Consider the following 27,975-nt stretch of genomic DNA (forward strand, 5'->3'; position numbering starts at 1 on the left):
ATTTGGTTAACCAGTTAAAAGTCATGAGTAAACCAGGTTTTTTAACCTGCAAATTTTTGGAGATGGTTTGAACCCCTTGGCTATGGGCTTGGGTGCATCTTACACTGCAGAATGAATGCATTTGGCACCACTTGAACTGCCAGTGCTCAAAGCTATGGAATCATAGACATAAGAAGAAACTAAATTTTAGTCAATTCAGTAATAAAACACGCATAGCCAACTCAGCAAAGTAAAAAATTCCTAATTTCCTTGTACAAGGTATAGCCAGCCCCTGCAAAAATATAAACAATCGCTAGAAAGTTTTCAAATAAGGTATAGCTGAAAATGCAACGAAATGTAATCCATTAACTTCTAACATGTATGATTTTTCAACAACCCCCCTTTTTTTCCTATAAAGGAAACTGAACGTTTCCAGGTCGGAGTCTCCTGGAAGAGACTTTGAACCTCCTTAGAAGCACTACAGGTAGTCCTTGAGTCACAAACATTGAACTTACATGTGATTCATAGTTAAGAATGGGGGTGGGACTCCTGAAAGAGTTATCTTGGGGAAAACGTGTCTCCACTGAAGCTTTCTTACCAATCCTTGTTTCCACATTAAGCCTCAAATTCTCAAAATCCAATTCTCAAGGACAGAAAGTGAGGTGAAATCTTCCGAACAGGGGTACAGACAGCAAAATAAACGGGTGTTAACCCTTCTCTATGCTATCCAAAGCTATATATAAAATCATAAATACACACACACACACACACACACACATATATTTGGCCCAAGTTACACTTTAAATGTTCCTGTTCATATAAATTCAGTTTAAGGACAAATCCACAGACTTATCTTGTTTGTAATCCAGGGACCACCTGTATATTTCCTATAGTCAAAGGGCAAGTTCAAAATAAATGTATAACCTGTGAAAAAGGAATTTAAAAAACGTTCCTTTTACTGTCATCCCTCCACATTTGCAGGTTTGACAGTTACAAATTTGATTATTTGTGGATTTAATTGGTTGCCCTCGAAACCTATAGATCTTCCGGTTCAACTTGCCTCACTGGAGGACCTAGTCACACTGGAGGACGTAGAGATTTCTAGAGAGTTGCTTTCGCAGCTTTTTAAAAAAATTGCACTTAATTTTGTCACCTAGTCCCTCTAACTAGCATTATCATAGAGAAGTTTGAAATTAAATAGACCTTGAAGAAGCACTTGTGTTGTTAAACAGAAAATGTATATGTGAGATTTAGCAGACTTATGTCCCAACCATTCAGGAGATCCTGTGTATTTACGCTCACTTTGTAAATCTAGCACAAATTGGTGGATGCTGATGACTGCAGAAAATAAAACATTAATATAGACAAAACTATGTTATTAACGAAAAATATGATTAAGGAAAAACAAGATAAACAGGCAGAAATGTCAGCGATACAAATCAAAAGATCGATTCAATATTTGGGAATAACCCTGACAGCAAAAAACTCACAGTTGATCGAGAACAATTATGACCAAAAAAGGAAAAAAATATAAAAAGATCTGGAAAACTGGAACAAACTCAAAATTTCATTATTGGGGAGAGTGGCGGTAATCAAAATGTCAATATTGCCAAAGATGCTATTTCTTCTCCAAAATATTCCACTAATTAGAAGTTTAAAGAGATTTAAAAATTGGAACAAGGATATAAACAAATTCGTTTGGGCAAATAAAAAACCTAGAATCAAAAGAATTCACATGATTGATGAAAAAAGAAGAGGAGGACTGGCTTTGCCTGACCTACAGATATATCATGATGCCTGCGGATTAATGTGAGCTCGAGATTGGATTACCCTGCAGAAAACTAGATTATTGACATTAGAGGGGGTGGATCTCAGATCAGGTTGGCACGCATATGTGTGGTACGAGAAAAGAAGAGTTGAAAAGAATTTTGGCAATCACTTCATCCGCTCTGCTATTATAAAGATATGGGAAAAATACAAAAGAAACCTATTCGTTAAAACCCCATTATGGGTCTCCCCCCTAGAAGCTGTACACAGAAGAGAAATAGGAGGAACAGTCTGGCCAAAGTATAAAGATATATTAATAAAGGAAAAAGAAACCTACAAATTAAAAACACATGAAGAGATTAATCAAAAGTTTCAAAACATAGGATGGTTCCAATATGCACAATTGAAGGATTACTTTAATACAGATAGGAAGAAAAGATTTGAGGATAAAGAATCATTCTGGGACAAAATATTAAAATCAGAAACCAAAATTATAACCAAAATATATAAAAAATTACTAGAATGGGCGACAGAAAAGGAATCAGTAAAAGAATGCATGATCAAATGGGTGAAAAATATAGGGAAGACAATAAGAATGGAGGAATGGGAAAAGGCATGGAATTATAGACTTAAATTTACTTATTCGGCAGACCTTAAGGAAAACTGGATTAAAATTTTTACAGATGGTACTTGACACCCCAAAAATTATCAAAGTATTACAAAAAAAAAACCATCAAATAAGTGCTGGAAGTGCGAAGATCAGGAAGGTACGTTCTACCACTGTTGGTGGACGTGTGAGAAAGCGAGGAACTTTTGGAAAGAAATACAGCAAAAAACCCAAAAGATGCTACAAATTAAATTTGATCTAGATCCCAAATACTTCTTGCTAGGACTATTTGATATAGAAAATGACAAAAACAAAGAAATTCTATTCTATTATTTAATAACAGCGGCAAGAATGTTATACGCAAAAAGCTGGAGGGGAAAAAAAACAGACCAGAGATAAACAGGTGGTACAGCAAAATCTTAGAGATCATGAATATGGATAAATTAACATAACTATTATCACAAAACCAAGGTAGGCCAAAAAATCAAACAGACTGGGAAGAAATTAAAAATTATCTTAAAAAAGAGAACTGTAAAATAATGATATGATAACCATAAAAGTTAGGAAAAACATCTAGACTCTTGCCTCAAAAGAAGATACAGAAACAATATTAAAGATGAAGACTGGAGATTGAAACGCAACTAGAGAATATTTACTATAACACCTTACAATAGATGGAAGTCATTTTATTCCATTTTGTTTATTTTTCTTTATTTATTTACTAGCTGTGCCCGGCCACGCGTTGCTGTGGCGAAGTATGGTGGTATGGGAAATAAAGTATTGAGGAATTGGTGGTAGTTAAGGTAAAGGGTAAACGTTTCCCCCTGACATTAAGTGGAGTTGTGTCTGAGTCTGGGTGTTGGTGCTCATCTCCATTTCTAAGCCGAAGAGCCGGCGTTGTCTGTAGACTCCTCCAAGGTCATGTGGGATGACTGCATGGAGTGGCGTTACCTTCCCACCGGAGCAGTACCTATTGATGCACTCACATTTGTATGTTTTTGAACTTCTGGGTTGGCAGAAGCTGGGGCTAACAGTGGGGGCTCTCTCTGCTCCCTCAATTCAAACCTGCGGCCTTTCGATCCAGAAGTTCAGCAGCTCAGCACTTTAACACGCTGCACCATCAGGGGATATTATTTCCTAAAGGTTGTGAATATACAATATTTCTGATTGGTTTTTTTTGTCTGCTGGAGGCAAGTATGAATGCTGCAATTAGGAAAAATGATTAGGATGTAATGGCCTTGCAGCTTTAAAGCCTGGCTGTTTCCTCCCTGAGTGAATTTTTTGTTGGGAGGTGTTAGCTGGCCCTGATTGTTTCCTGTGTGGAATTCCCCTGTTTTCAGAGTGTTGTTCCTGATTTAGTGTTCTGATTTTAGACATTGTATTGTTCTGTTTTATTATACCACATTAATTTTTATATATTCTGATTTTAGTGTTTTTGAATACTTGGAGCCAGATTGTATTCATTTTCACGGTTGTCCGCAACACAATAATAATAATAATAATAATAATAATAATAATAATAATAATGATAGTAATAATAATGACCTTGGTAATACACACTGCTTCACTCCCTTCTCAGCTTCCTTTCTGGAAGAATCCTTTCTTGGGAGGTGTTAGCTGGCCCTGATTGTTTCCTTTGTGGAATTTCGAATTTCCCTGCTTTCAGACTGTTGGTCTTTATTTACTGTCCTGGTTTTAGAGATTATATTGTTCTGCATTATTCTATCCCAGTAATTATTTCATATTAAAGTAGAATCTCACTTATCCAACATCCGCTTATACAATGTTCTGGATTATCTGCCTTTTCGTAATCAGTGTTTTTGTAGTCAGTCAGTGTTTTAAATTCATTGTGATATTTTAGTGGTAAATTTGTAAATACAGTACAGTAGAGTCTCACTTATCCAACATAAAGGGCTGTCAGAATGTTGGATAAGCAAATATGTTGGATAATAAGGAGGCATTAAGGAAAAGCCTATTAAACATCAAATTAGGTTATGATTTTACAAATTAAGCACCAAAGCATCATGTTAGACAAAAAATTTGGCAGAAAAAGTAGTTCAATACGCAGTAATGCTATGTAGTCATTACTGTATTTACAAATTTAGCACCAAAATATCTCGATATATTGAAAACATTGACTACAAAAATGTGTTGGATAATCCAGAACGTTGGATAAGCGAGTGTTGGATAAGTGAGACTCTACTGTAATTACTAAATAGCATTACTGCGCATGGACTACTTCTTCTGTCAAATTTGTTGTATAATATGATGTTTTGGTGCTTAATTTGTATAATCATTACCTAATTTGATGTTTAATAGGCTTTTCCTGAATCCCTTCTTATTATCCAACATATTCACTTATCCTGCCGGCCTGTTTATGCTGGATAAGTGAGACTCTACTCTATATTGATAATCATATTATATGCTTAGAACTGGATTATATGAGGCCCCTTCTTCACAGCTGGATAAAATGCACACTGATGTGGATTATATGGCAGTGTGGAGTCAAGATAATCCAGTGCAAAGCAGATAATATAAGATTATAAATGGGTTATATAGCTGTGTGGAAGGACCTTGAGTCTACACTGCCATATAATCCAGTGCAAATTAGATAATCTGTGGAAGAGGCCTAAATCTGCCTGTCCCCTAACTGAACCCTGGCTGTCCCTTAGCTGAATTGGTTGCTAGGAGACCAAGTGGGAGAGATTAGCCCTCTAAACTGGCAGCAATTGGATAAAAACAATTATTGCTCTCCCTCTAATTAGGACTTTATTTTTCTTTTCTTTTTGTTGTATCAACCTAGAGGCGTGGATGATGGGTTGTGTTGTCAAATTTCGAGGTTGGGGGGCCTGTAGTTTTGCTGTTTTGTCCGGTGCCCTGATTCCATCACTCTTTTATATATAGATTTTTTGCTCTCTCCTTTTTGTGTGTGTGTGTTTTTTGTGTATATTCTGTGGACAGCTACATATTCTTCTTCTTTGATTATGTTTCTTGTCTTATGTTTTATGTTCAGCTTTGGGTGTTGGGGAAATGCTCCATGGGGTACAATATTTAAATGTTTTTGGTTTGTTTTTTTTCTCTTTCCCCACCCTCAGACCTACAGTCCACATGATATATTTCCCATTACTCAATTTTTGTTCCTCTGCCCCCCACCCCTCATCCTTTTACTCTCTGCATTTTCGTTTTATTGTTGTTTTTCCCTCCACTCGTTTGTTATCCTTAAATGTTTTTTCTTTCACCAAAACCAATAAAAATTTAAAAAATAATAAAGAAAATACAACATGCAATATTGATTCCAGCTCATCGCAACAGTGATAGGGACATCTGGATCTCAGGAACAGTTATTTTTCTGTTGCTAATGAACTGAAATGTCATTATCTGTCTTGTATTGCTATTTATTCTTAGTTTTCACATGGCCAATAATTGGACTGGTCTTTGGCTGCATTGAAATCCATCAATACAGTCTTACCTGAAAATACCTCAGGCAGAATGTTGCCATGTTATTCTCAACATTGTCACCTTTTTTTTCTCCTGTATGATTTTTAACATCTTTCCTTGATGAAGAAAACAAGGAAACTTCAAAAGTGTACATAATTTATTTTATCCTTTACAGTTGTCCCAAAAAGGGTATTGTGGATTTTGAGTTCAGTAAAGGACAGATATCATTTGAGAAATTGTTGACTTTTTAGATCTTGTTATATATGTAAGAGTCCATTAGGTGGCACTGTTATCATTTTTGAGTTAGAAGAATATATAGGGTTTTTTCTTTTCAATTTTGATTTTTAAGCTAGAGAAAGTTTCAGTCTACTAAATGTGCAGTTTTGTAGTTTCTGTATAGCAAGAGTTAGCACATTATTTCCATCTTGTAAATATCTACTCTGAAATAACTCCCACTGATTTAACTCATGCTTATGTAAACTAAACGCTTTGAACATGTGTCTGAAACTTGTGGCCCTCTACACATTCCTGGACTTCAGATCCCATCATTCTTCAACATTGGCTATATTGACTAGGGCTGGTAAATGTTGTGTAGTACAGCAACATCTAGTGCTGCCAGTTGTCTTGCCTGATTCAAAGTCATTTGAATTATTTATTACATATACATTCATCCACATCAAAATGTAGCTTGTGTACACAATACAACAAATAGTGTTCATGAAATAATCTATTTTATGTGCATCCTGTGGAAGAATATATGAGCTTTGTGGGATCAAGCCAAAAAATTGTACCTTTACTAGTTCAGAATTTTCTCTTGGCATTGGGTGCATACTGTCGAATTAATGCAATTTGACACCACTTCAACTGCCCTGACTCAGTGCTTTGGAATTCTGTGGATTGTAGTTTTAGACGGTCTTTAGCCTTCCCTGCCAAAGAGGGCTAACAATTCCCAGGATCCCCGTGGCAGTGAAAACAGTGTTAAACTGCATTCATTCTACAGTGTAGATGCACTCTTTGTCTAAGAAATCCTTGGAGAAACAAAAAGGGAGTAGACCTCAATTACTGTTGTTCTTCATTATGTAACTAAGAGACCAACAGCTTCCATCTTTTCACTTAGACTAATAGGACTTACAGTCCCACAATATCGAAAAGGCCACATATTTCGAATTACTGTATTGTGAGTCCTGTTTGTTTTGATTTGTTCTATATTGTAATTGTCATCACTGTGCCCAATCATTTCTTAATATCCTTCTTTTGTCCTCCCTTTTTAAGTCAACTGAGTGTCATCATATCTACCAGGAATGAGTTCCACAATTTTTTCCTGTATGAAGATCTATGATTAACTCATGGATTTACTGACCATGCCACTGTATTTGTTGTTTGTGGGTAATGGGAAGATATGCATTTGTTTTAGGTCAAGATCCTGTATGACACAGGATACCTTAGTTGTTACACATGTGGAGCTACACTACTGCTGGGCTTTTAACTCCTTCCTCTATTTACCATTGGATTGCTGTAGCATCCTTCCTCCCATCAGCATTCTGTGACTGATTGAGATGGATATGTTCCCATAGCCAAGTGCCACGATAACTTAGGCCCCGTCTACACAGCTGTTATATATTAATTAATATACTGCTTTGAACTGGATTATATGGCAGTGTAGACTCAGATAATCCCATTCAAAGCAGATTATGTGGATTGTCTGCTTTGATAATTTGGATTATGGCAGTGTAGAAGCGGCCTTAATCTCTTAAAATCCATGAAGATCATCTAGGGTTTATCTACACCATACAATTCAGTTTGATGTCATTTTAACTGTCATAGCTCAGTGCTATTGAATTATGGGAATTTTTAGTTTTATAAGGTCCGAGCTTTCTCTGCCATAGTGTGCTGGTTTCTCACCAAATTACAACTCCCAGGATTCCATCGCATTGAACCACGGCAATTCAACTGATGCCAAACTGCATTGACTCTGCAGCGTAGATGGATCGCTAGAGATCTCTACAGGTGACATAATCTTTTTGTGCCTGGTTGAAGGGACATGAAATACATTTCTTGAATCCTGCCCCATGTACTCTCAATCAGGCACAGAATGGCTGCACCAATTCCACAGAAGCCCAGGAATTGGGGCTTTGGTTTCTGGTGTGAGGAAATTGGCCGTCTGCAAGGACGTTGCCCAGGAGACGCCCAGATGTTTTGATGCTTTTACCATCCTTGTGAGAGGCTTATTTCATGTCCCAGTATGGGGAGATGGAGCTGACAGAGGGAACTCATCTGCGCTCTCCCCGAATATGAACTGGCAACCTTCTGGTCAGCAACCCAACCTTCAGGTTAGCAGTCCTGCCGGCACAAGGGTTAACTAATTGCGCCACCACAATGGTATTCCCTTCAGAAGGTGGAAGGGAATACCATTAACCCAAAAAGAGCATTTGCAGTTGTGTGCTCAAGTACCGTCATAGTTTCTTAGGTAAAGAACCCTCAGTGGTGGTACTACCAGTTCCTTCTTCTGAAATATAGCCTCCGGCACCTAATATTTGTTGGTGGTCTTCCATCTAAGTGCTAACCTGAGCTGACCATGCTTCGCTTCCAAGATTAGGTAGGATCTGGTGTCCTTAAGTTATTTAGGCATGGTATCTGCAAATGTAAAGTGGACTTTTTCCATTGTATTTTACTAACAGAATCTCAGCCATAATGTGTAAAGGAAGCAACATATTATGATATGAAATCTTGCATGTCACCTAAGGATGTTTGTTTAGTTGTTATCAATTATAAACAGAAACAGTTGAGTAACAATGTAATTGGCTTGAGTAGGGCTTTTTATTCAAATGTTTCAGTTCTCATTTCTAGAACCTCCCAGATGTTGCTTCAAATTTGTAATAGGAACTATGTGATTCTTGGACTGCTTCTTCTATGAGCCTTAGCCAGCACACCCATCGTATAGGATGATGGTATTTCATTCCAGCAACATTTAGAGGGCTTCACAGATTCATAATAGACTCTGTTAGTCAAGCAAAGTATTGCATTTTGGTGATGATGAATGACTGATGAATGGAAAGGCATTTCTTTACTAGAGCAAATCTTGATCATGTTGCTTTCACATCTGACTCTTACATTTGGGAATTAAACAATACAAATGAATAATTCCAAACAAAATCAATGAAACACATACATGGCAATAAAGTAGGAAAGCCTTCTAAAATCACAGGAGATTAAGTAATGCAATAGTAAGTGGCCTGTTTTAATCCATTTACTAGCATCCTTTTGGTTAGTCCCAACTAGACTAAAACCATTTAATCTTGAATAGTAATTCAACACATAGGTTAATCTCATTGATACAGTGGGATTATTCTGTTTAGAATTAATGAATGGATTTAGTTTTTTGTAGAAGAAAAAGGCAGAAGTTAACTCAGTGGCCTCTTTGAGACTATCTGGAAAAATTATATTTCAAGCATATCAAAGCAGACTATAGTCCACAAAAGCTTGTGCTGGAAATTTCCTTTCCCACTTAGTCTCAAAGGTTCGACAGCACTTGATTTATTTTGATGCTAAAACAGATTGAGACAACAATCTTGAGTTTAATAGGAGACTCTCTCAGGTAAATGTGTATGTGTATGTGGCTGCAGCTTTAATCATTTTCAGTCTTATATGTTCTGAGAGTCTGTGTGAAAATGACAATGATTCTGTTTTTAATTTCAATCTCATTATATTTGACCTTTTAAAAAGATTGGTATGAAGAAGAATGACCAGAGGAATTTCAGTTATCTTATCCTTGGAGGAGAGACTTCTAGGATACTTAGCACAGGAGTATGGCAAAGAAGAAAGGGGTGTTAATTTAGGCTGGGGATGAAGAGAGGAAAATAACAACAGGATGGATAGAACATGAAAGGCAAAATGTGAGAAGAGTAGGGAGGTGTCAGAAAGGAATATCACAAATAGAAGGGATAATCACAAGGAAGGGGAGGGGCAGAAATAAATTAAGGCTGCAATCCTGGGCAGATTTGGCTGGGATTTGGCGCCATTGAACATACTGGGGTATACACATGAATAGGCATAAATTAATCAACTGATAAATCAGTTTAAAAGTTTATTTTGCCTTTTCCAAATATGTTTTGTACCCTAAGCTTGGCTTGCTCTGGGTGATAGATAGAAATTATGAGAAAGTAGTCGCAAAGTGAAGGTCAAGAAATCCTATTTCATAAATGTACACATATTCTCAAGGAAAGGAAAGGTTGTGCATCCCTTAGCTGGCATTCTGAAATGCAAAATAATCCAAACCCATCCACATGGGTGTCTGATTTAGGAACACTTTTGCTTTTTAATGGTTCAGTGGGCACAAACAGTTTCATTCACAAAATCTACAATTGCCTACAGATTATGTGAAACATCAATGAATGTCTTGTTTTATTCTTGGGTCTAGAATTTTAAAAAATATGGAATACTTCTGGTCCCAAGCATTTTGGAAAAAAGATACTCAAACTTGTAGTTGCATGAGTCTAACACTGATCCTTTTATTTATTGAAAAGATGTATAACCCTTTCCAATATCAGGCAATTCACCAAATAAACTTTATAAATAAAATGCTATTAAACAATATTTGAAATGAAATAATCATATCAGTAAAAAAAAACAGTAATAAATTAAAACGAGCATGCATACCAGTATTTCAAAGTCTTCTTACAAAGGGCCCTTCTATATTCAGATTAACTGCTTTGAACTGGATTATCTGGCAGTATAGAAGGGGCCAAAAACCCTTTGCAGGACCAGCTTTACTTGGGAATCAATCTCATTGCACATAAAGAGTCATACGCATGAGTAGGCATGCCTAGAATTGTGGTGAAATCAGTGAATGCAATGTGAGAAATGGGATACCAGTTTAAAGACTGTGCTCTCAAAAATATGCTTTGTGCCCCAACTTTTGTGTGTTCTAGGTGGCAAATATGAAATAAGAAAAAGTAATTGTACAGATCCAAAAATCCTTTTTCAATAAAGTAGTCCAGCTATTGAAGGAAAGTGCATCCCTTATCTGGAATTCTGAAATCTAAAATCATCCGCTTGGATGGCTGAGCTAGTGATACCTTTGCACTTTGATGGTTCAGAGGACACAAACTTTGTTTCATGCACAAAATGATTTTAAAAACATTGTGCATAAAATTATCCTCAAGCTATGTACTATATATAAAGTATATATGTGAAAGATGAATAAACATCATGTTTAGACTTGGGTCCAGCCTATAAGACATCTCATTATGGATATGCAAGTATTCCAAAATTTGCAGGAAACATATGCATATCTGAACCTTCTGGGATCTTCATATAATTTTGAAAAAACCAGGCTGGAATGGATCCAAAACATCCCAAAATTAAGAGAGAAAAAATGTGCGACTCCTTGTTATTTGCAACATCCTATAACCCAGATGTAAGTTATATGCTTTTAATGAGACTGAAACCCATGTAAATGCATCCAGGCTCACATCCTTAAAATATCATGTGCCCAAGTTTGGCAGGTTGTAATTTAAGGGTCTTTATCAGTGTCCTCAAATGTGTTTATGTTGATCTTCGCAGCCAATGTGTCTAAATATTTGGAGTGATGGGGGTGACTAGTCTGTGGCAGATCCTGGAACCCGTCAAAGAGCATGTTCCCCTCAGCAGTCTTAAAGGAAAGACTTTGGCTGTGGATTTAAGTCTCTGGGTGTGTGAAGCACAGATGGTTAAGAAGATGATGGGAATCGTCAAAAAACCACATCTTCGGTAGGTAAACTATCCTTTTATGTGATTCTAACTTCCATATGGATTACCGAGGGGGGATCTTACCTTATGTGGTGGAATAAAGAGAGCACTTAATCTTTATTCTCTACTCTCCCTGAGTATAAGGAATTATATTCTAAAGTAATTTGTTATCTAACTCATTATGGAGTCCCAACACAATATTGGGTTGCAGTTAGCATTACAAACAAAATTTTAAAAGACATTTGTTACGTTGGGTTGTTGTATGTATTCTGGGCTGTATGGCCATGTTCTAGAAGTATTCTCTCCTGATGTTTCGCCCACATCTATGGCAGGCATCCTCAGAGGTTGCCTCACAATGAGATTTTCTTGACAAGATTTGTTCAATGGTTTTTGCCCTTTCTTTCCTCTAAATTCACCCAGTGACCGAATATTTGGGGAGAGGCCCCTAAAAATAGCCCCAAAATAGCATCCCAAAAGTAAATCAAATAAATCATGGACATATACTGTTTAGTCATGCCTCCATAGAGGCAGTTTTTTGCATTACTTTGCAAAGGGACTGTCCTCATTCTTTCCAAAGGGCATGTTGTACTAACAAATATCTATTTTATATAAAAAGTTGGATTTCTTCCCATTTGTTTTTAATTAAAAAGTATTTTTGAAGCAAGCATGAAATCTTTAGGTTAATAGTTTTGCCAAAAGCAATGAACATTTTAAGCATGAAAGTAAATGAATCAGTTCTATATTGGTAATTGATGTCTGCTATGGGAGATAAGTTTATTTTTTGTTTCATGTATAAGCCATAGGAGGTAAGGAATGAGGGAAGTCAAGGGTAGAGCACTCTGGTTCATCCTCCCAAGTTGTTCTCCAAAGTGTCAAATCTGTTTTGAGGATACATTTCAACACCTTGAATTACTCTTTTCAAGTTCAGACTAAAACTTGGTATAGATTACCTGACACAGAAGCTACTAGGCACCACTGCCTCCATGTGAAAATATGCTTGTGCACGCATGCACCTCAGTAAATATTTAGCTAATTATCTGTTAACAACCAGTGTCTGCCATCTTGTATGAAGTTGGTTCCACTTTCTTATATTACAGGAATCTTTTCTTTCGGCTCTCTTCTTTAACATTGATGGGCATCCATCTGGTGTTTGTCATGGAGGGAGATGCTCCAAAACTGAAAGCAAATACAATGGAGAAGAGGAAAGAGATCCGTTTTGGGCCATCTAGGAAGCCTGGTACTACAAGAACAGGGAGGTCTCACTTGAAGTCTTTCCTGAAAGAGGCAAGCTGCCTTGATTGGTTGTATTATCAGCGTGCTGTATATGGCTCGTGTTGTTTTCATAGAATGGCACGTGTAAATATTATTTGAAATCATATTCTATATATCTGTCCAAAAATGTATCAGAATTTATAATGCATGCGTATGGGGCTACGAATCCTTCTCTCTTTTTTTTTTTCCTTCTCCATCAGTGTTTTGACATGTTTTAATATATTTTCAAATACGCAAGAACTGTGCTGATTTTCTCTTCCTCCCTCATTTAGGGTGAATGTACAATGTAGAATGAATGCAGGTTGACATCAATGACATGGCTCAATGCTACAGAATCATGGGAGTTGTAGATTTACAGGGTCTTTAGTTTTTTTCTGTCAAAGAAAAACTACAACTCCCAGGATTCCATGACATTGAGCCACAGCAGTTAAGGTGCTACAAAATCGCATTAGTTCTATGTTGTAGAATGCAGCATCTTTAGTCAACTGTCATCTAACAAAATGGTAGCTAAAGACTTTATCTTATTTCAGGCTGTTTTGTATGGTTCTTAGATTTGTCAAGCAACATATATCATTCTTCCTATTTCTACAGGGCTAAGAAACTCCACAGTTCTTGCTCTGTGATCTAGTGGACATTATGACTGCTCCCTTGGGAGTAAAAAAAACTCATGGCCTTTCAGCTGCTGTTGAATTGCAGCTCTCATCATTTTTCACTGTACTGCTAGACCAGTGGTTCTCAACCTGAGGTCCCCAGATATTTTTGGCCTACAACTCACAAAAATCCCAGCCAGTTTACCGGCTGTTAGGATTTCTGAGAGTTGAAAGTCAAAAACATCTGGGGACCCCAGGCTGAGAACCACTGTTCTAGACTGATGGAAGTTGTAGTCCAATAGCTGGAGAACTGCTTCTTGAACTGTGGGTTCCAAACCTAAATGAGGTTCCCTTACCTCAGTGTTGGAGTTCCAAAAAATTTCTGAACCTCAATTAGTGACTATTTAATTCATTTACATGAATCTGTTGTGCAGAGTTTCTAGTGAATTCTGCAGAAGATGCTTCATCTGTACTCCACAAAAAGCAAAAGCAGCCTGTTTAGCAAGATTTGTGAATGATGATTTATCAATAAATATTTGGTTTTTATATCTATTTTATATGCCTATAAAATATATACATACACATATGTGTGTATGTGTATATAGATGGATATAGATATATGCACATACATACATGCTGGGCTCATGTAAACATTTCTTTTGCTTAAAGAAGTCACAAGGGGAAAAGTTTTAAGAAGCCAAAGTTGCTTCCTTTGCACAGGGAGCTGGTCTGGGCTCCAGTAAAATATTTTGCAAAAAGAAGATTCTTTGTAATAGGCTTGGTTAACTGAGATATGCCTGTAATATTTAAATTATAAAACATTCCAGAACATTGGCCCACATGGATTATAGAGTGTTTTCAAAACACAACAGAGGTATAATCATTAGTTTGAGATGGACCATAATTTGGGAGTCATTGCTTTACATTGTACTTCTTCTTCTCCTGACATTTTTGTTTCTTCAGTGCCTTGAGATGCTGGAGTGCTTAGGAGTCCCTTGGGTTCAAGCAGCTGGTGAAGCAGAGGCCATGTGTGCTTACCTGAACAGCAATGGCTATGTGGATGCCTGTATCACCAATGATGGGGATGCCTTTCTTTATGGCGCTCAGACAGTTTACCGAAATTTTACCATGAACACAAAGGTAATTCATGTGGGGTTCTACTGAAATGTGCTTCCTTTGAATTTAATAGAACATAACAAAACGTGATGGCCAGAACAACCACACTGCTGTTATTCTTCTGATTTTTGTGGGACAAGAGAGATGTCACATTATTTAAGATGCATTGAAACTGGGATTAAGGTCCATTACTCAATGGGATGGAGATTTGAATAGCCATGTCTAGGATTGTAAGTCTTGCCTGTACAGTCAGATGCTAGCATTGTGAAACAATTAACCTTTTGAGGCTATTTTGTCATTATTTCAGGGATGGATAGGTGTAGTATTCTAGATGTCACTAAACCTCATTCTCAGCAATGGTAGCTAGCATAGCCTGTTAGTAAGAGATGCTAGGCACTAACATTCATTAATATTTGAAAAGCCACATGTCCTGGTCCCCCTGTAATATGTGAATGGGACATGGGAAGCATTAAGTGGTGGCCACTTTCCTCATGGGGCTGCAATTTCTAGGTAGATCTGAGCAACACCCCATTTGCCAGTTCCCCCATTCCCACAGCAGTTATTGACACTCTTTTGTCTTTGATGGTGCAATTGTTTTTGTTTTTTTGGATTTTTTGGCTTTAGCAGAGAAAATTTATTCAGATCTTATTCAGCAAACATAATAAGTAGCAATTCTTAATTCTTTGATTTACAGCTTCCCCTAGACCACACAGGCCCTGACTATGCAGACCTGAAGATTATCAGAATCATAGCCCCAAAAGTTTAACGTTTCTAAGCCTTGACTGAAGCCATACTAAACACGATTCACTTACAAAAATTATTGCTATCTTGTTTATATTCTCTACAGGACCCACATGTTGACTGCTATTCAATATCAGCTATTGAGGAGAAACTAGGATGCAGCAGAGAGTCTCTGATAGGATTAGCCGTTCTGCTTGGCTGTGATTATCTCCCCAAGGTAAGGAGCAAAGCAAAAATTGATGCAAATGTAATTGTTGCTATGACTTACGGTGAATCTATCATATTGTTTTCTTGGCATGATTTATTGAGAGGGTTTCCCATAGCCTTCCTCTGAAGCTATGAGAGTGTCAGTTGCCCAAGGTCACCCAGTGGGTTTCCATGGCTGAGCAGGGATTCAAATTCTGGCCTTCCACAGTCTTGGTCCAACACTCAAACCGTTACACGCTGGCTATCAATGTAGTATACATCTTCTTGGTGTCAGCTATTAACAAATAGATTCCAAGAGCAAAGAAGGCAATATATGACTTCCAGATATGGCCTATCATTCCCATTGCTCCCCAATCAGCATAGATAGTGATAAAAGAATTGTGGGAATTGTAGTTAAACTCAACTCTTTTCTGCAAATGAAACCATCATTAGGTGATCATTACTCTCTGGAGGAGAAAAGCTCCTCTGCCTCATGTGCTAAATTAGAAAAATAGATTGAGCAAGGTCACATTGATGAATTATATTGTCAATCCTTAAATCTCAATGTCTGGCCCCACAGATTTTTTTTTTTTTCGTGTCAGGAGCGACTTGAGAAACTGCAAGTTGCTTCTGGTGTGAGAGAATTGGCCATCTGCAAGGACGTTGCCCAGAGGACACCCGGATGTTTTTTGCCCCACAGATATAGTTAGGCAACAGTTCTCATCCTTTCTCCTTGTTTATACTGATGGAACTTTCAGCCCAACCATACCTGGAAGTCTGGCTAGGCTTTTGCTACATTTGCTTTAAATGTTTCAGTCTCCCATTACTACCATTGAAAGTTACCACTGCTTTCTGGCCACTTTGAAAAGTAATAATGGCAGGCGATGGGTGAGAATTGCCACAATTTCCCAATTTCGCTCCCCTCCTTCACACACAAATCCCTTTCTTCAGTGATGTTGGATTCATTCTCTAATGTTATTCATACTTTGACAATATCAATACGCCACACTGTTTGATAGCTTTGTTTTGGCTTTCAGCTGACAAATGCTGCAGTGCAGGATAGCATGTCCTACTGCAATAGCCTTATGTCTCTCTTTGACAATTTTTTTTGGATTTGCTGGTGCAGCTGTCTAAATAAAAATGTTCCAGTGTTTTACCACTCAATTTCCATTTCAAAATATCATTGTCCTCATCTAGCCAGCTGCTTCCCATCTTTCCATTTTGCTCAGTTTGTTTTTGGTGTTTCATCAGCAGAGACATATAAACATATTAACATAAAATAGTCTGTACAGAAAGTGAACCAAAATGTTCAGAGCTCTTCACATATTTTTGTAAGAGATATAATTGAGGGGCTGTTCTTTAACATGATTAATTTCACACGTGTGCTGGGGAGGAGATTTTCCTTGTTGTGCTTAATTCTGTGCACATTCCTCCTAATAGTCACCTTACCTGGCCTTGTCAGGTTGTAACTGATAGCCCTGTTTGTGGCAATGCATCTCTTTAGTTATCAGCCTGCCTTTGCAAGGGGCTGCTCACTTTTCAATAACTCATCTATATTCAACGCATGTTTGATTTGAACTTCGCAAAAGGGTTTCTTGTTCCTTTGCCTTTGGACTCCAAGGCGCCCTAGACATAATATTCGTAAGGGATTTTGCAAGGCATAGTATAATATATTTTAAGGCAGATTTTCCTGTTAAACCATGGGCTCAAAGGGAGATGTAAATTAACCTTGAAATTCAGATTCAATTATCATCAAGTTGTATGGTTGCTTCTTTCCTCTTCAGTGCTTTACAAATTCCAGCTACTTACAGTCCAATGCTTCATGCTTCCAATGTTAAAGAAATAACTTTAGTTCTTTGGATAACATTTCTGATTGTGTCTTCAGAACATAGTTGGCCACTACATTCCTGTATGTATCTGCCTAAGTCAGGAATGGAAATAATGTAGTTCTTCCAATGTATTGGACTGCAATTCCCAGCAGCCCTAACCAGCATAGGCATTGGTGAGAAATGCTAGGGCCTGCAGTTCAGTAGCATCTGGAGAGCTACACAATTGCCTACTATGTTTTAATTTTATTAGGTGTCTTATGCTGATCCTTGTATGTTGTTATTTTATGTTATTTGGTGATGTTTATTGATTTTGGTTAATTTCTGTTGTATTTGATATGTTTTATGTAGCACTATTGATGAATGCTATGTAAGCCACCCAAAGTGGATTTTAGGAGATGGTTCTAATTGTGTTTTAGTTCTATTGTGTTTTAGCATATTGTTATTGCTTGTGGTTTATACTGTTTTAATTCTTTTAATTTGCCTTTGTTTGTATTGTTATATTGTGTGTTGAGGCCTTGGCCTTTGTAAGCCGCATCGAGTCCTTCGGGAGATGCTAGCGGGGTACAAATAAAGTTTAATAGGAGATGGAGCAGGCTACAAATAACGTTGTTGTTATTGTTGTCATCGTCGTCGTCATACTGTGTTGGTGCCAACTGCTCACCATACTTCATCGTTCTTCATATTTTTGTGCAGCCTAACTCCTCTAGTACCAACTTAATTAATTCCATAGTCACCTTGTGATTATGGCATTCCAATTCATATACCATATTTTAAAATCCCAGGGGTTGTTTCACTGCAATAGATTTGTTGCAGTCCAAACTGAATTGCACCCCTTGTTGAAAGAAGGAAGGAAATTTTATACTTCCATGGGGAACATGCATTTCATTAATTTTGTTTAGGAAATAATATTCTTACTAAACTGGAAACAGCAGCAATATGTCAAAGGTACCCAACAAGCCAGACAAAAAACCCCAAATTTGTTCTGTAGTTTGTTTTTCCAGGCTGATGAATTTGCTAATGAAGCCTACAAACTGACTACAACTATGGAGCAACACTCTGTGGCTTATTTAGCCCAGATATGGGCAACCCTCAGGCCGTATATGACTCAGTATGCATTTTATAGGCCACCTTTCCAAATATGGGGGATTTCATCCTATTTTGGCAGGGTGGCACTTCTTAAAAATTAAGTTTTTTAAAAGTAGAGGAGTCAGTGCTTTTTTAAAAGTTCCCCTGGGACAGACTAAGCTCTATCCTTCCATCACTGTACTCAGGGAAGGGGAGGGGTCCTTTTAAAATAACAATTAAGATACTCATGGATAAGTCAATCTAGATTTTGGGGTCCAATTGTTTTGACCAATTTTCTAGAGTTATACATGGGCATATACAGAATGTTTCTGCTGCAACAATTTGCAGGAAACTATGTATCATACATTTATCTAGACTGTGTCAATCTCTTTAATGTCCTCTTGTCTCCAAAAGGGAGTTCCTGGAGTTGGAAAAGAACAGGCTTTATGGCTGATTAACACTTTGAAAGGACAGAGTTTACTGCAAAGGTATCATTTATCTTGTCTCTTAAATCCCAGCCATCTTTTCTGAGCATGTAGTTTCAGAGAAACTGATTCAGCGTAAGTGTTAGAATTTAACAAATGTGATTTATACCTCAGACTGCAGTGTATAATTGGGAAGTTCCTTAATGAGAAATATAGATTTATTAACCAGCTAGTTAGTTAATTTTTACAGATCCTTTCTCCAGTCACAAAAGATATTTTCAGCCCATGGCCTTATGCCTACAATGTAACATAAAAAGAAGGATGGATGGCTAGGGATAAGGAGAAAAGGAAGTTCATCCATCACTGTTGCTGCGAGCCTTTAGTTGTTTGTAACTTACAGGGACCCTAAGGCAAACTTTTCATGGGGTTTTCTGGGGATGATTCTTTATGCACCCCATGCTGATTCTTTCTGCACCAATACTTAAACATAATGGTGATCGTGGTCAGTTTTAAGTAAAACAGCTGGTGTTTTAGCAGTTTTAGGATAGTTCTGCTTCCCACTTTTTTCTTTTGTAGCTTCATGATATCCTTTGTGAGTTTTGAACATATATTCTTGTGTTATATCTTATTGTAAAATATATTTTGTTGATACATCACCTGGTTAGCAGAGCTCATATAATTTTATTTTCATTTCCAGGCTAACATCCCAGTTTATAGGAACACATATGCAATGAGATTCAGCTGCCTTGACTCCCTATTTAAAGACAGAATATAAATGAAGTGATAATATAAAAGTGTCATGTGTCTTCAGACCATTTCCTGAACAAGCACTGAGTATATGTAATCTTTGGAGCTTGACAGAGTTATTATTCAGACTATAGCTTTCAGAACATCCCAGCCAACATGGCAGTGGACAGCTTTTTTAAGCTGTGGCAATAATCTCTGTTTAAAAATAAATAAATCAGAAGCCTGAGTTCTTCATCTGTTATTTATGCCTGTAGAAAGGATCAATTTGCTTTGAAATATTAAGGAGTTGCTAAAACTCTGAAAAACAAATCCTTATAATTGTGTCATATTAGGGACAGGCAAAATGTGACCCATATTAGCTCATTTTGAGGGGTTTAAGTGCACATATTTTTTATGTTCTAAATCTTCCACTGGCCTCTAGGGGATGGGATTCTCAATGTTTTTGTGCTTCTCTAGCTGTTTTAGATCCAGGAAGGACTAGACAGCAATCTGGAAATCTAGTAGTTTGAGTTTAAATTTTGAAAAAGGTTTAGAAAAGTCAAGGATGGGAAACAGAGTAGAAGAAAGAAGGTATTTCCAAATTCTCATGAGGGTCCAACATACCCCTTACAGTTTCCCACCCTTGTAATATATATTCAAGGTGAGCTTTATAAAATAGGCAGCATTTAACACAGATGTGGGCTATATTGTTTGTCAAACCAATTTTTTTGTGCTACCCATAATTTACATTTGTTTTAGATTTGAGTACTGGAAAGACCACTTCCAATCTGGTGATATCCCAACCATGCCGGTTAAAAAGTTGTCTTACTGTGCTGTGTGCCACCATCCAGGTAAGCCAGTTTGTGACCTTGAGAAAATAGTACAAAGAGAATAGTGTCCTGTAGCCTTTCCTTACACTACTATAGAAGGCAAAATAATAAGAGATTGGCTTGAGCAGCCGCTAAGTAATAGATAAATAGGGATAAGCAATGTATTTTATTTCTAAAGAAAAGTTGAAGGCTCTTGCTAAAGCAACATTGTAAGCACCAGTAGTTTGAGTTCTCTGTATGCTATTTCACTTTGGTTAGCTGCATATTCTTCTGTCACATCAAGGAGGGGGCAAATTTTCTGCTGTTCTGGAGACCAGGACACGGCGCAATGAATTCAAATTGCAGGAAAAAAAGATTCCACATAAGCATTAGAAAGAACTTCCAGACAGTGAGAACTGCCTCTGACTGTGGTGGAGGCTCCTTCTCTGGAGGATTTTAAGTAGAAGGTCATCCGTCAAGGGTGCTTTAATTGTGTGTTACTGTGTTTCTGGGGGTTGGACTGGATGCCCCTTGTGGTCTCTTTTAACTTCATGATTCTATGACTGCAGGGGTGGGGGGGAATATCTTATTCTAGGGACCCCCTGTGAATACCAAAATCCACAGGGAGTTCCATGAACTACGAGCAGGCACCCTCTCTTCCAATTATTCTAGAATAACTTGGGGACCCAACGATGCCCGTGGGTCATGGGAGCTCTATGTGCCAAGTGTGGTCCTGATCTGTCATTGGTGGGGGTCGCACTGGAGCTATTCAGCTTACAGTTCTTGGTGAGCTCTAGGCAATAAAGAAACAACTGTTATCAATCAGCACAAATATGGTACTGGTCCCTGACTTTGGCAGGGGGGAGTTATCCCCACTCCCACCTGATAACTTGGAACGCACTGCTTTAAAGAACTTTAAATAATATAACTCTGTTTTAAGAGGCTATTTTATCTGTTGTCTTGTTCTGATTTCCCTGTAGGATCTCACAAAGAACATGAGCGGACTGGGTGCCATCTCTGTGGCACTGTGGGGTATTGCGAGCCCCACGGTGCCGAATCCTGCTGCCCTTGTGACTGGCATTTGTCTGAGAGACACTGGCAAGCCAACATAGTGGAAGAAGCTGTCATGAAGTAGGCGTGCTTCTCTTTGCTCAGAATCCCTTGGGGAATCTGTACTAGTTCTGCAGTATTCTCATTTCAACTTCTCTGTAATATATTTACTTTATTTGCAGAAAAGCCAAGGCATGTGAAGGCTTTCCATTTCCAGAGGTAATTTAGCACACACAGTCCTTGTTTTCCCAAGGGGAATTGCTTACTTGGAATTTTCTTATCCAGACATCTGCTCTTCTTCCTTTTTCTGTTTCCCTGCAAAGGTCATCCAAGAGTATCTCATCAGCAGGGACAAACTGAGGAAGCTAAATGAGTGTCAAAGGCCAAACATGCTCACTTTTCAGGTAAAAAAAGAATACTTATTGGGGTTATTGTTTTGTTTTTTGTTTGTTTGTTTGTTGTTTTTTGCTGACTACAGCGGTGTAAGTCTTTAGGCCTCCTTATCAGTGATGAGTTGGGCTTGGAAACATTTTTCTGAACTATGAGTCCCAGATTTTGTATTCAATAAACACTACCAAGCTCTGGGTGTTCTTGGCATTTCATCTGCTAAAGAATCCTGGTTGGGCCCTTTTAGCAAATAATTGATGCACAAAAATATTAGTGCAGAATACATGATGTTTAAGATGTGCATTAGTTGTGGTTGTATCTAATCACTCTAAAAAAAACCACAGTAACTTCAAATCATAAAAAACCTTGCTCAGCACAATTTAGCCAAATAAAGCACTCTGAAAGCCCATTTATTTAAATAGCTTGCTTATTGATATCTGCTGACATCAGTCCATTCATTTTGGCCTGAACTTATCCTTTTGTAATTATTTAATATCTGTCACTCTGGAGACACAAGAGAAGCACACACGTAGCAGTTTCTCCAAATCACTTTTAAAATTAAAGCTGTTCTTTTATCAAATATATAATCTCATATATTTTGTACTTAAATTGGAAAAAGATGGTTGTAAAACCCAGTATACTAAATATAAAACTGGAGGAGTGTTTCAGTTTAATGCTACTCCTGAATCTGCTGCATGAATCAGACCTCTTCGTCTTGAGCGATGGTATGAACACTCTGGCTAAAACTGCCAAGGAAATGGTTTAGGAAAGATTTTTTTTTCATGTCTAATAGTTTGAAAAGATTTTTCACATATATGTCATAAAGGGACAGCTTATTGACACTTATTTATCACTTCATATTTTCCTATCTCTTGGATGTGCCTACCATTCTACAGAAAGCCCAAAGTACTGAGATAAGATAGTAAAAATAAAAAATAGCAGCTGACATGTCTTAGTGTAAGAAAGGATAAATGATGTCCCCTTGCTATTGTATTTCAAGAGGTGCTGTCTTTTTACACAACCACATAAAATATATATTCTCTGGTCCTGGTTGATGGTTAGTTTTGCTGTGCATATATCGTAAGTTCCATATTGAGAACAAAATACAAAATTTGCCTTAGAGCTTAATGCCAGATATGTGGACATAGATAGAAGTGAAATCTTTGGATGCAATCATTTACATACTTTTGAGTAGACATGCTTAGGTATGTGTTGTTAACTGTAAAACCTTGAAAGTATTTTCTTAGTGGGTTTGTAGATAGTTCGTAGGTTGTGTTTCTTGATGAAGAAACACAACCTACAAACTATCTACAGACCCACTAAGAAAAACGTTCAGCAAAGGACAAGAGGGATCCTGTCACCTTTGCAGGAGTCTACCGTATACCATGCAGCTGTGGACAAGTCTACACAGGGATCACCAATTGCAGCAGCATTACCCAAACACGAATCAAGGAACAGGAAAGGCATTGCAGACTAATTCAACCAGAGAAGTCAGCCATAGCAGAGCACTTAATAATAATAATAATAATAATAATAATAATAATAACTTTATTTTTATACGCCGCCCCATCTCCCCGGAGGGACTCGGAGCGGCTTACATGGGGCCATGCCTGACATAAAAATACAATAGCAGCGATAGAACAGTAAAAACAATTTTACACATCAATAAGACATCAACATCAGTAAAACAGTCATAAAAATCAATATACTGCATAAAATATTAAAAACGGGAGGCTAAAACAGATCTGGGCTAAAGTGCAGAATGACATCACATGGGAGAGGTAGTTTCATGGCTAAAATAATCAATAAAGTGCAAGTAATTATGGCCAGGCATCCTATTGTTGAGTGGGCAGATGAATCAACCTACAAAGATTAATCCTTGAAGGCCTTTTGGAAGAGCCAGGTTTTTAGGCTCTTCCGGAAGGAGAGTAGGGTAGGGGCCTGCCTGATCTCGCTAGGGAGTGAGTTCCAAAGCCGGGGAGCCACAACGGAGAAGGCCCTCTCTCGTCCCCACCAACCGCAATTGCGAAGGTGGTGGAAGCGAGAGGAGGGCCTCCCCCGAAGAGCGAAGAGAGCATGCAGGTTCATAGGGGGAAATGCGGTCTCTAAGGTAGGTGGGTCCCAAACCGTTTAGGGCTTTGTAGGTGATAACCTGCACCTTGAATTGGGCCCAGAAAATAAACGGCAGCCAGTGGAGCTCCTTAAACAGAGGCATTGAACGCGCCCTGTAGTTTGCTCCAGTTAGAAGCCTGGCTGCCGAGCGCTGTACTAACTGTAATTTCCGAGCTGTCTTCAAAGGCAGCCTCACGTAGAGCGCATTGCAATAATCCAATCTAGAGGTAACTAAGGCATGGACCACCGTGGTCAGATCAGACTTCTTGAAGTATGGTCGCAGCTGGCGCACAAGTTTTAGTTGTGCAACGCCCTCCCGGCCACGGCCGACACCTGAGCCTCAAGAGTCAGCCCCGAATCCAGGAGGACCCCCAAGCTGCGGACCTGCGCACTTGATGACCCAAACTGGAAACAACATATTATTTGAGAACACAGAAATGCTGAAGCACTCTTAACAACTACCATATCAGATGACACAGAGACGCAACTGAAACCCACAAGCATGTGGACAGTTACAACAGAAAGGAAGAAACCATGAAAAAGAACAAAATCTGGCTACCAATATTTAAAAAAAACTTTAAAGTAAGGACAGTAAATAAAGAGCAACACTCTGAAAATGGGAATTCCAGACATGAAACAATCAGGGCCAGCTAACACCTCCCAACAAAGGATTCCCCCAGGCAGGAATCAGCCAGGTCTTGAAGCTTCAAGGCCATTAATTGCTAATCAAGGTGATTAATTACAACATTCACACTTGCCTCCTACAGACAAGAGTTTTTTCTCCCACCTTGGACTTTCCACATATATATAAACCTCCCATGCTTAGTTTCCAATATACCTCACGACCTCTAAGGATGCCTGCCATAGATGTGGGCAAAATGTCAGGAGAGAATGCTTCCGGAACATGGCCATACAGCCCGGAAAACGCATAGTAACCCAGTGATTCTGACCCTGAAAGCCTTCGACAACACTTGAAAGCATTGCTATTTATATGGTGGACATAAAGTTGAATGAAGAAAAATATGATGAAAATTAGTAAAGTGGAAGAAAATTGTGAACTGGGCATTTTTAAAAAATGGAAGCAACATAATCAGTGTAGTATAGTGTTTGAAATGCCAGGCCAAGCGTAGTTACCCAGTTAAGTCATAAATCCTACTAAACCAAATATACTCTTTTAGCCCAATCTACCTTAGAATAAAATGGAGATGGAGAATAATTATGTAAGACACTCTCACCTCCGTAGTGAAAGAGTGCGATAAACATGTACACCTTGAAGGAGATAAAAACATCTATGTAATGGTTTCATTTAAAATCATTTATTAGAATGTATTCTTGCAAGACAAGCCTTATGCTGTGCTACCACAATGCAGTTCATATTGAATCTAAAAGGACTTCCTTCCAGGGAACATTTCTGTAGGATTGCAGCTGTTGTAGACTTCAAAACATTACTGCTTCCCCAGTTTCTAATTCATAGAATCATAGAGTTGGAAGACACCTCGTGGGCCATCGAGTCTAACCCCCTGCCAAGAAGCAGGAAAATCACATTCAAAGCACCCCCAACAGATGGCCATCCAGCCTCCAAAGAAGGAGCCTCCACCAAGGCCTATTGAAACCCTCAAGGCAGAAGGACTGAAACTCCCAATTCCTCGAGGTTTCAGTCCTTCTGCCTTGAGGGTTTTAATAGGCTGTTCTGCCACCTTGAAATGACAAGTCTTAACTTTTTCCAAGGGAAGTGCACCAGTCCTCACAATACTGTTACCTTGTAGCAGTTAAGTGGGTCAACTTCAAGACAGTTAAGACAGTCAACTTCATAGATATTAACTTTTTTCTTCGTGTACTCTGTGAATGCACACTAATGGAGAAGCTGCGCCTGCGCAGGTTCCGACGGAAACTCTTCCAAGCTGAAGTTCAAATTTTGGCGGTAACCACGCCCCCCTTCCCAAGGGGCATATAAGGCAGCCCCAGGCGCGCGCTCCCCAGTTCCTTTTTTTCCGCCGCAAGGTTCACTTCGGACTCTTCGTATGTCTACTACTCGCTTCAAGCGTTGCACGCAGTGTGCTGCTAAGATTCCTGACTCGGACGGCCACGCCAAGTGCCTCTTCTGTCTTGGCGAGGCTCATGTGGTCAGTACCTGCCGTTTCTGCCTAGCTCTCACAGCTCAGGCCAGAAAGAACAGAGCCGCTAGGCTTAGAGCGGCACTTTACGAGAAATCTCTCGCGCCAGAACCGGCCCCGTCGACGTCGGGTGCGTCGTCGTCTTCAGCTTTAAGAGCCATGTCGGCGCCGCCAGCTAAGCCTCCGTCAGCTAAAGCCTCCTCGGTCTCGTCCAGAGCGTCCAAAACCTCCAGGGCCGCTAAGCCGGTCAAGCCACCGTGTACGGTGACGACGGCTACCGTATCGACCCGCTCCGGAAAGGTGGGGCCTTCCTCGACGTCGAGCTCTTTGGCTTCGGTGACCTCGATCCGTTCGCGTATCGGCTCCCCTCCGTCCTCCTCTGCTATCAAGATAGCCTTTAAGAGGGCTCACGAGGAGTCTCGTCGAGCGCAATCTGACTCAGCTGTGGTTCCTCCCACACCTGGCAAGTCCTTGAGGGTTGCATCCAAACAACCGCCGACAAAGAAACGGCTGACTCAGCGCTCCTCTTCCTCGGCCTCCTCAAGGAGAGGCCAGCCATCTTCCTCGGCAACCTCCTCGAGAAGATCCTCTCCAATTGTACCAGCACAGAGGCCTAGAGATGTTTCTCAATCTCCATTGCACCCCCTGTCTGACGGGGAGCTGCAGGACTCACCCCACCACTCTACCCAAACGGTGGTCAGGGTGCCGCTGCCGGAGCCCCTTGCGCCGCCTCACTCGTCGCGCCAACAGCTTTTCCCTCCCACCTCGACACCGGAGCGTGGCAGACAAACGGCTCGCCTGGCTCGAGCAGCTCAGGCCTCAGCCTCCAAGGATCCTCGGCTCCCGACCCTCTCTTCCCGTGAGGCCATGCCTCCTCCCGAGACTGTGCTTTCTTCTCCCCCTCAGTCCCCCCAAGGGGCTGAGGAGGAAGAGGTTGATGTTGACCGCCCAGACTCTGTCCTCTCGGCCTCGGTGGTCTCTCTCGGTCTCGACCTCTCTCCTCCCCACGACGCGTATGAGGCGGACCCGCCTTCTCCTACTGACAATATTCGTGCTTTCTCTGATCAAATGGTCAGAATGGCCGACGCCCTGGGTTTGGAGATCAAGCAGACTTCCAAAGCAGTGTCTGATCCAGTTTTCAAAAGGGTACAGGCCCAAGCTCCGCCGGCCACGCTACTCCCTTTTCTACCTTATCTCTTGGACGTTATCCAGGCCTCCTGGAAAACCCCTTCCTCCATTCCTCCGACCTCGAAGAGGATCGAGACTTGGTACCGTACCGACGATGATACCTTGGAATGGCTCAAACACCACCCCGACCCCAACTCCCTGGTCGTTAAGGCCTCTCAATCCTCAGGTCGTCAGTCGAACACTCCGGCCGACAGAGAGGGGAAGCGCTTCGACGCTGTGGGTCGAAAACTTTACTCCGGAGCCCTTTTGCTTTGCCGCATGGCGAACTATGGAGCCTGCATGGGTGCCTACCAGCAGATTATCTGGGAGAAGGCACAGCCCTTCTTCGCTAAGATGTCGGACGAAGACCGCTCCGTCCTCACTACCCTCCAACAAGAAGCAGACTCGCTTGCTCACCACCAAATACAAATGGCGAAGCATACAGGTGATACTGCGGGCAAGATGATTGCCCACGCGATATCCATCCGCCGCCACGCCTGGCTCAGGTCTTCGGGCCTCTCCTCATCTTCCAGACAGGTCATTGAAGACCTTCCCTTTGACGCGCTCGGACTATTTAACTCCGGTACCGATGACAAACTCAAGTCTAATCATGACTTTAAAATTCTTGCGTCTAAATGTGGCGACCAACCGCAACCTCAGCGCACCCGCTGGTTCCCGCACCGCTCCCGCCGCTTCCCGCCGCAATCTTTCAGACACCACTCTTTCAGGCGGCCATCGGGCTCGAATAATCAAACCCATCACCAACCTCGTCGGGGACCTCATCCGCAAAAGCAACGCGGTCGAACCACCCCCGCTCCTCCGCAGGCTAACCGGCGTACCTGACGCCAACCCCTGCCAAGACTCCTCG

The 27,975-nt window shown here is 39.8% G+C and overlaps 1 protein-coding gene across 2 annotated transcripts in view; it reads left to right on the forward strand.

Moving 5' to 3' along the window:
* gen1 (GEN1 Holliday junction 5' flap endonuclease) overlaps window positions 1-27,975 on the forward strand; it is a 45,767-nt gene that overhangs the window by 2,901 nt on the left and 14,891 nt on the right. For both annotated transcript variants that reach the window (XR_010007138.1, XM_008117264.3), the window contains exons 2-10: window positions 11,354-11,539; window positions 12,616-12,802; window positions 14,344-14,520; window positions 15,344-15,454; window positions 18,732-18,805; window positions 20,228-20,319; window positions 21,258-21,408; window positions 21,510-21,546; window positions 21,651-21,731. Coding sequence is in view for 1 of the 2 variants with exons in the window: in XM_008117264.3 (XP_008115471.2) it covers window positions 11,379-11,539; window positions 12,616-12,802; window positions 14,344-14,520; window positions 15,344-15,454; window positions 18,732-18,805; window positions 20,228-20,319; window positions 21,258-21,408; window positions 21,510-21,546; window positions 21,651-21,731 (1,071 nt within the window). In the remaining variant the exon portion in view is untranslated. The remainder of the gene's footprint in view (window positions 1-11,353; window positions 11,540-12,615; window positions 12,803-14,343; window positions 14,521-15,343; window positions 15,455-18,731; window positions 18,806-20,227; window positions 20,320-21,257; window positions 21,409-21,509; window positions 21,547-21,650; window positions 21,732-27,975) is intronic.

The sequence above is a fragment of the Anolis carolinensis genome, chromosome 1 (assembly GCF_035594765.1).
Source record: "Anolis carolinensis isolate JA03-04 chromosome 1, rAnoCar3.1.pri, whole genome shotgun sequence".
In the NCBI taxonomy this organism is placed as follows: Eukaryota; Metazoa; Chordata; class Lepidosauria; order Squamata; family Dactyloidae; genus Anolis; species Anolis carolinensis.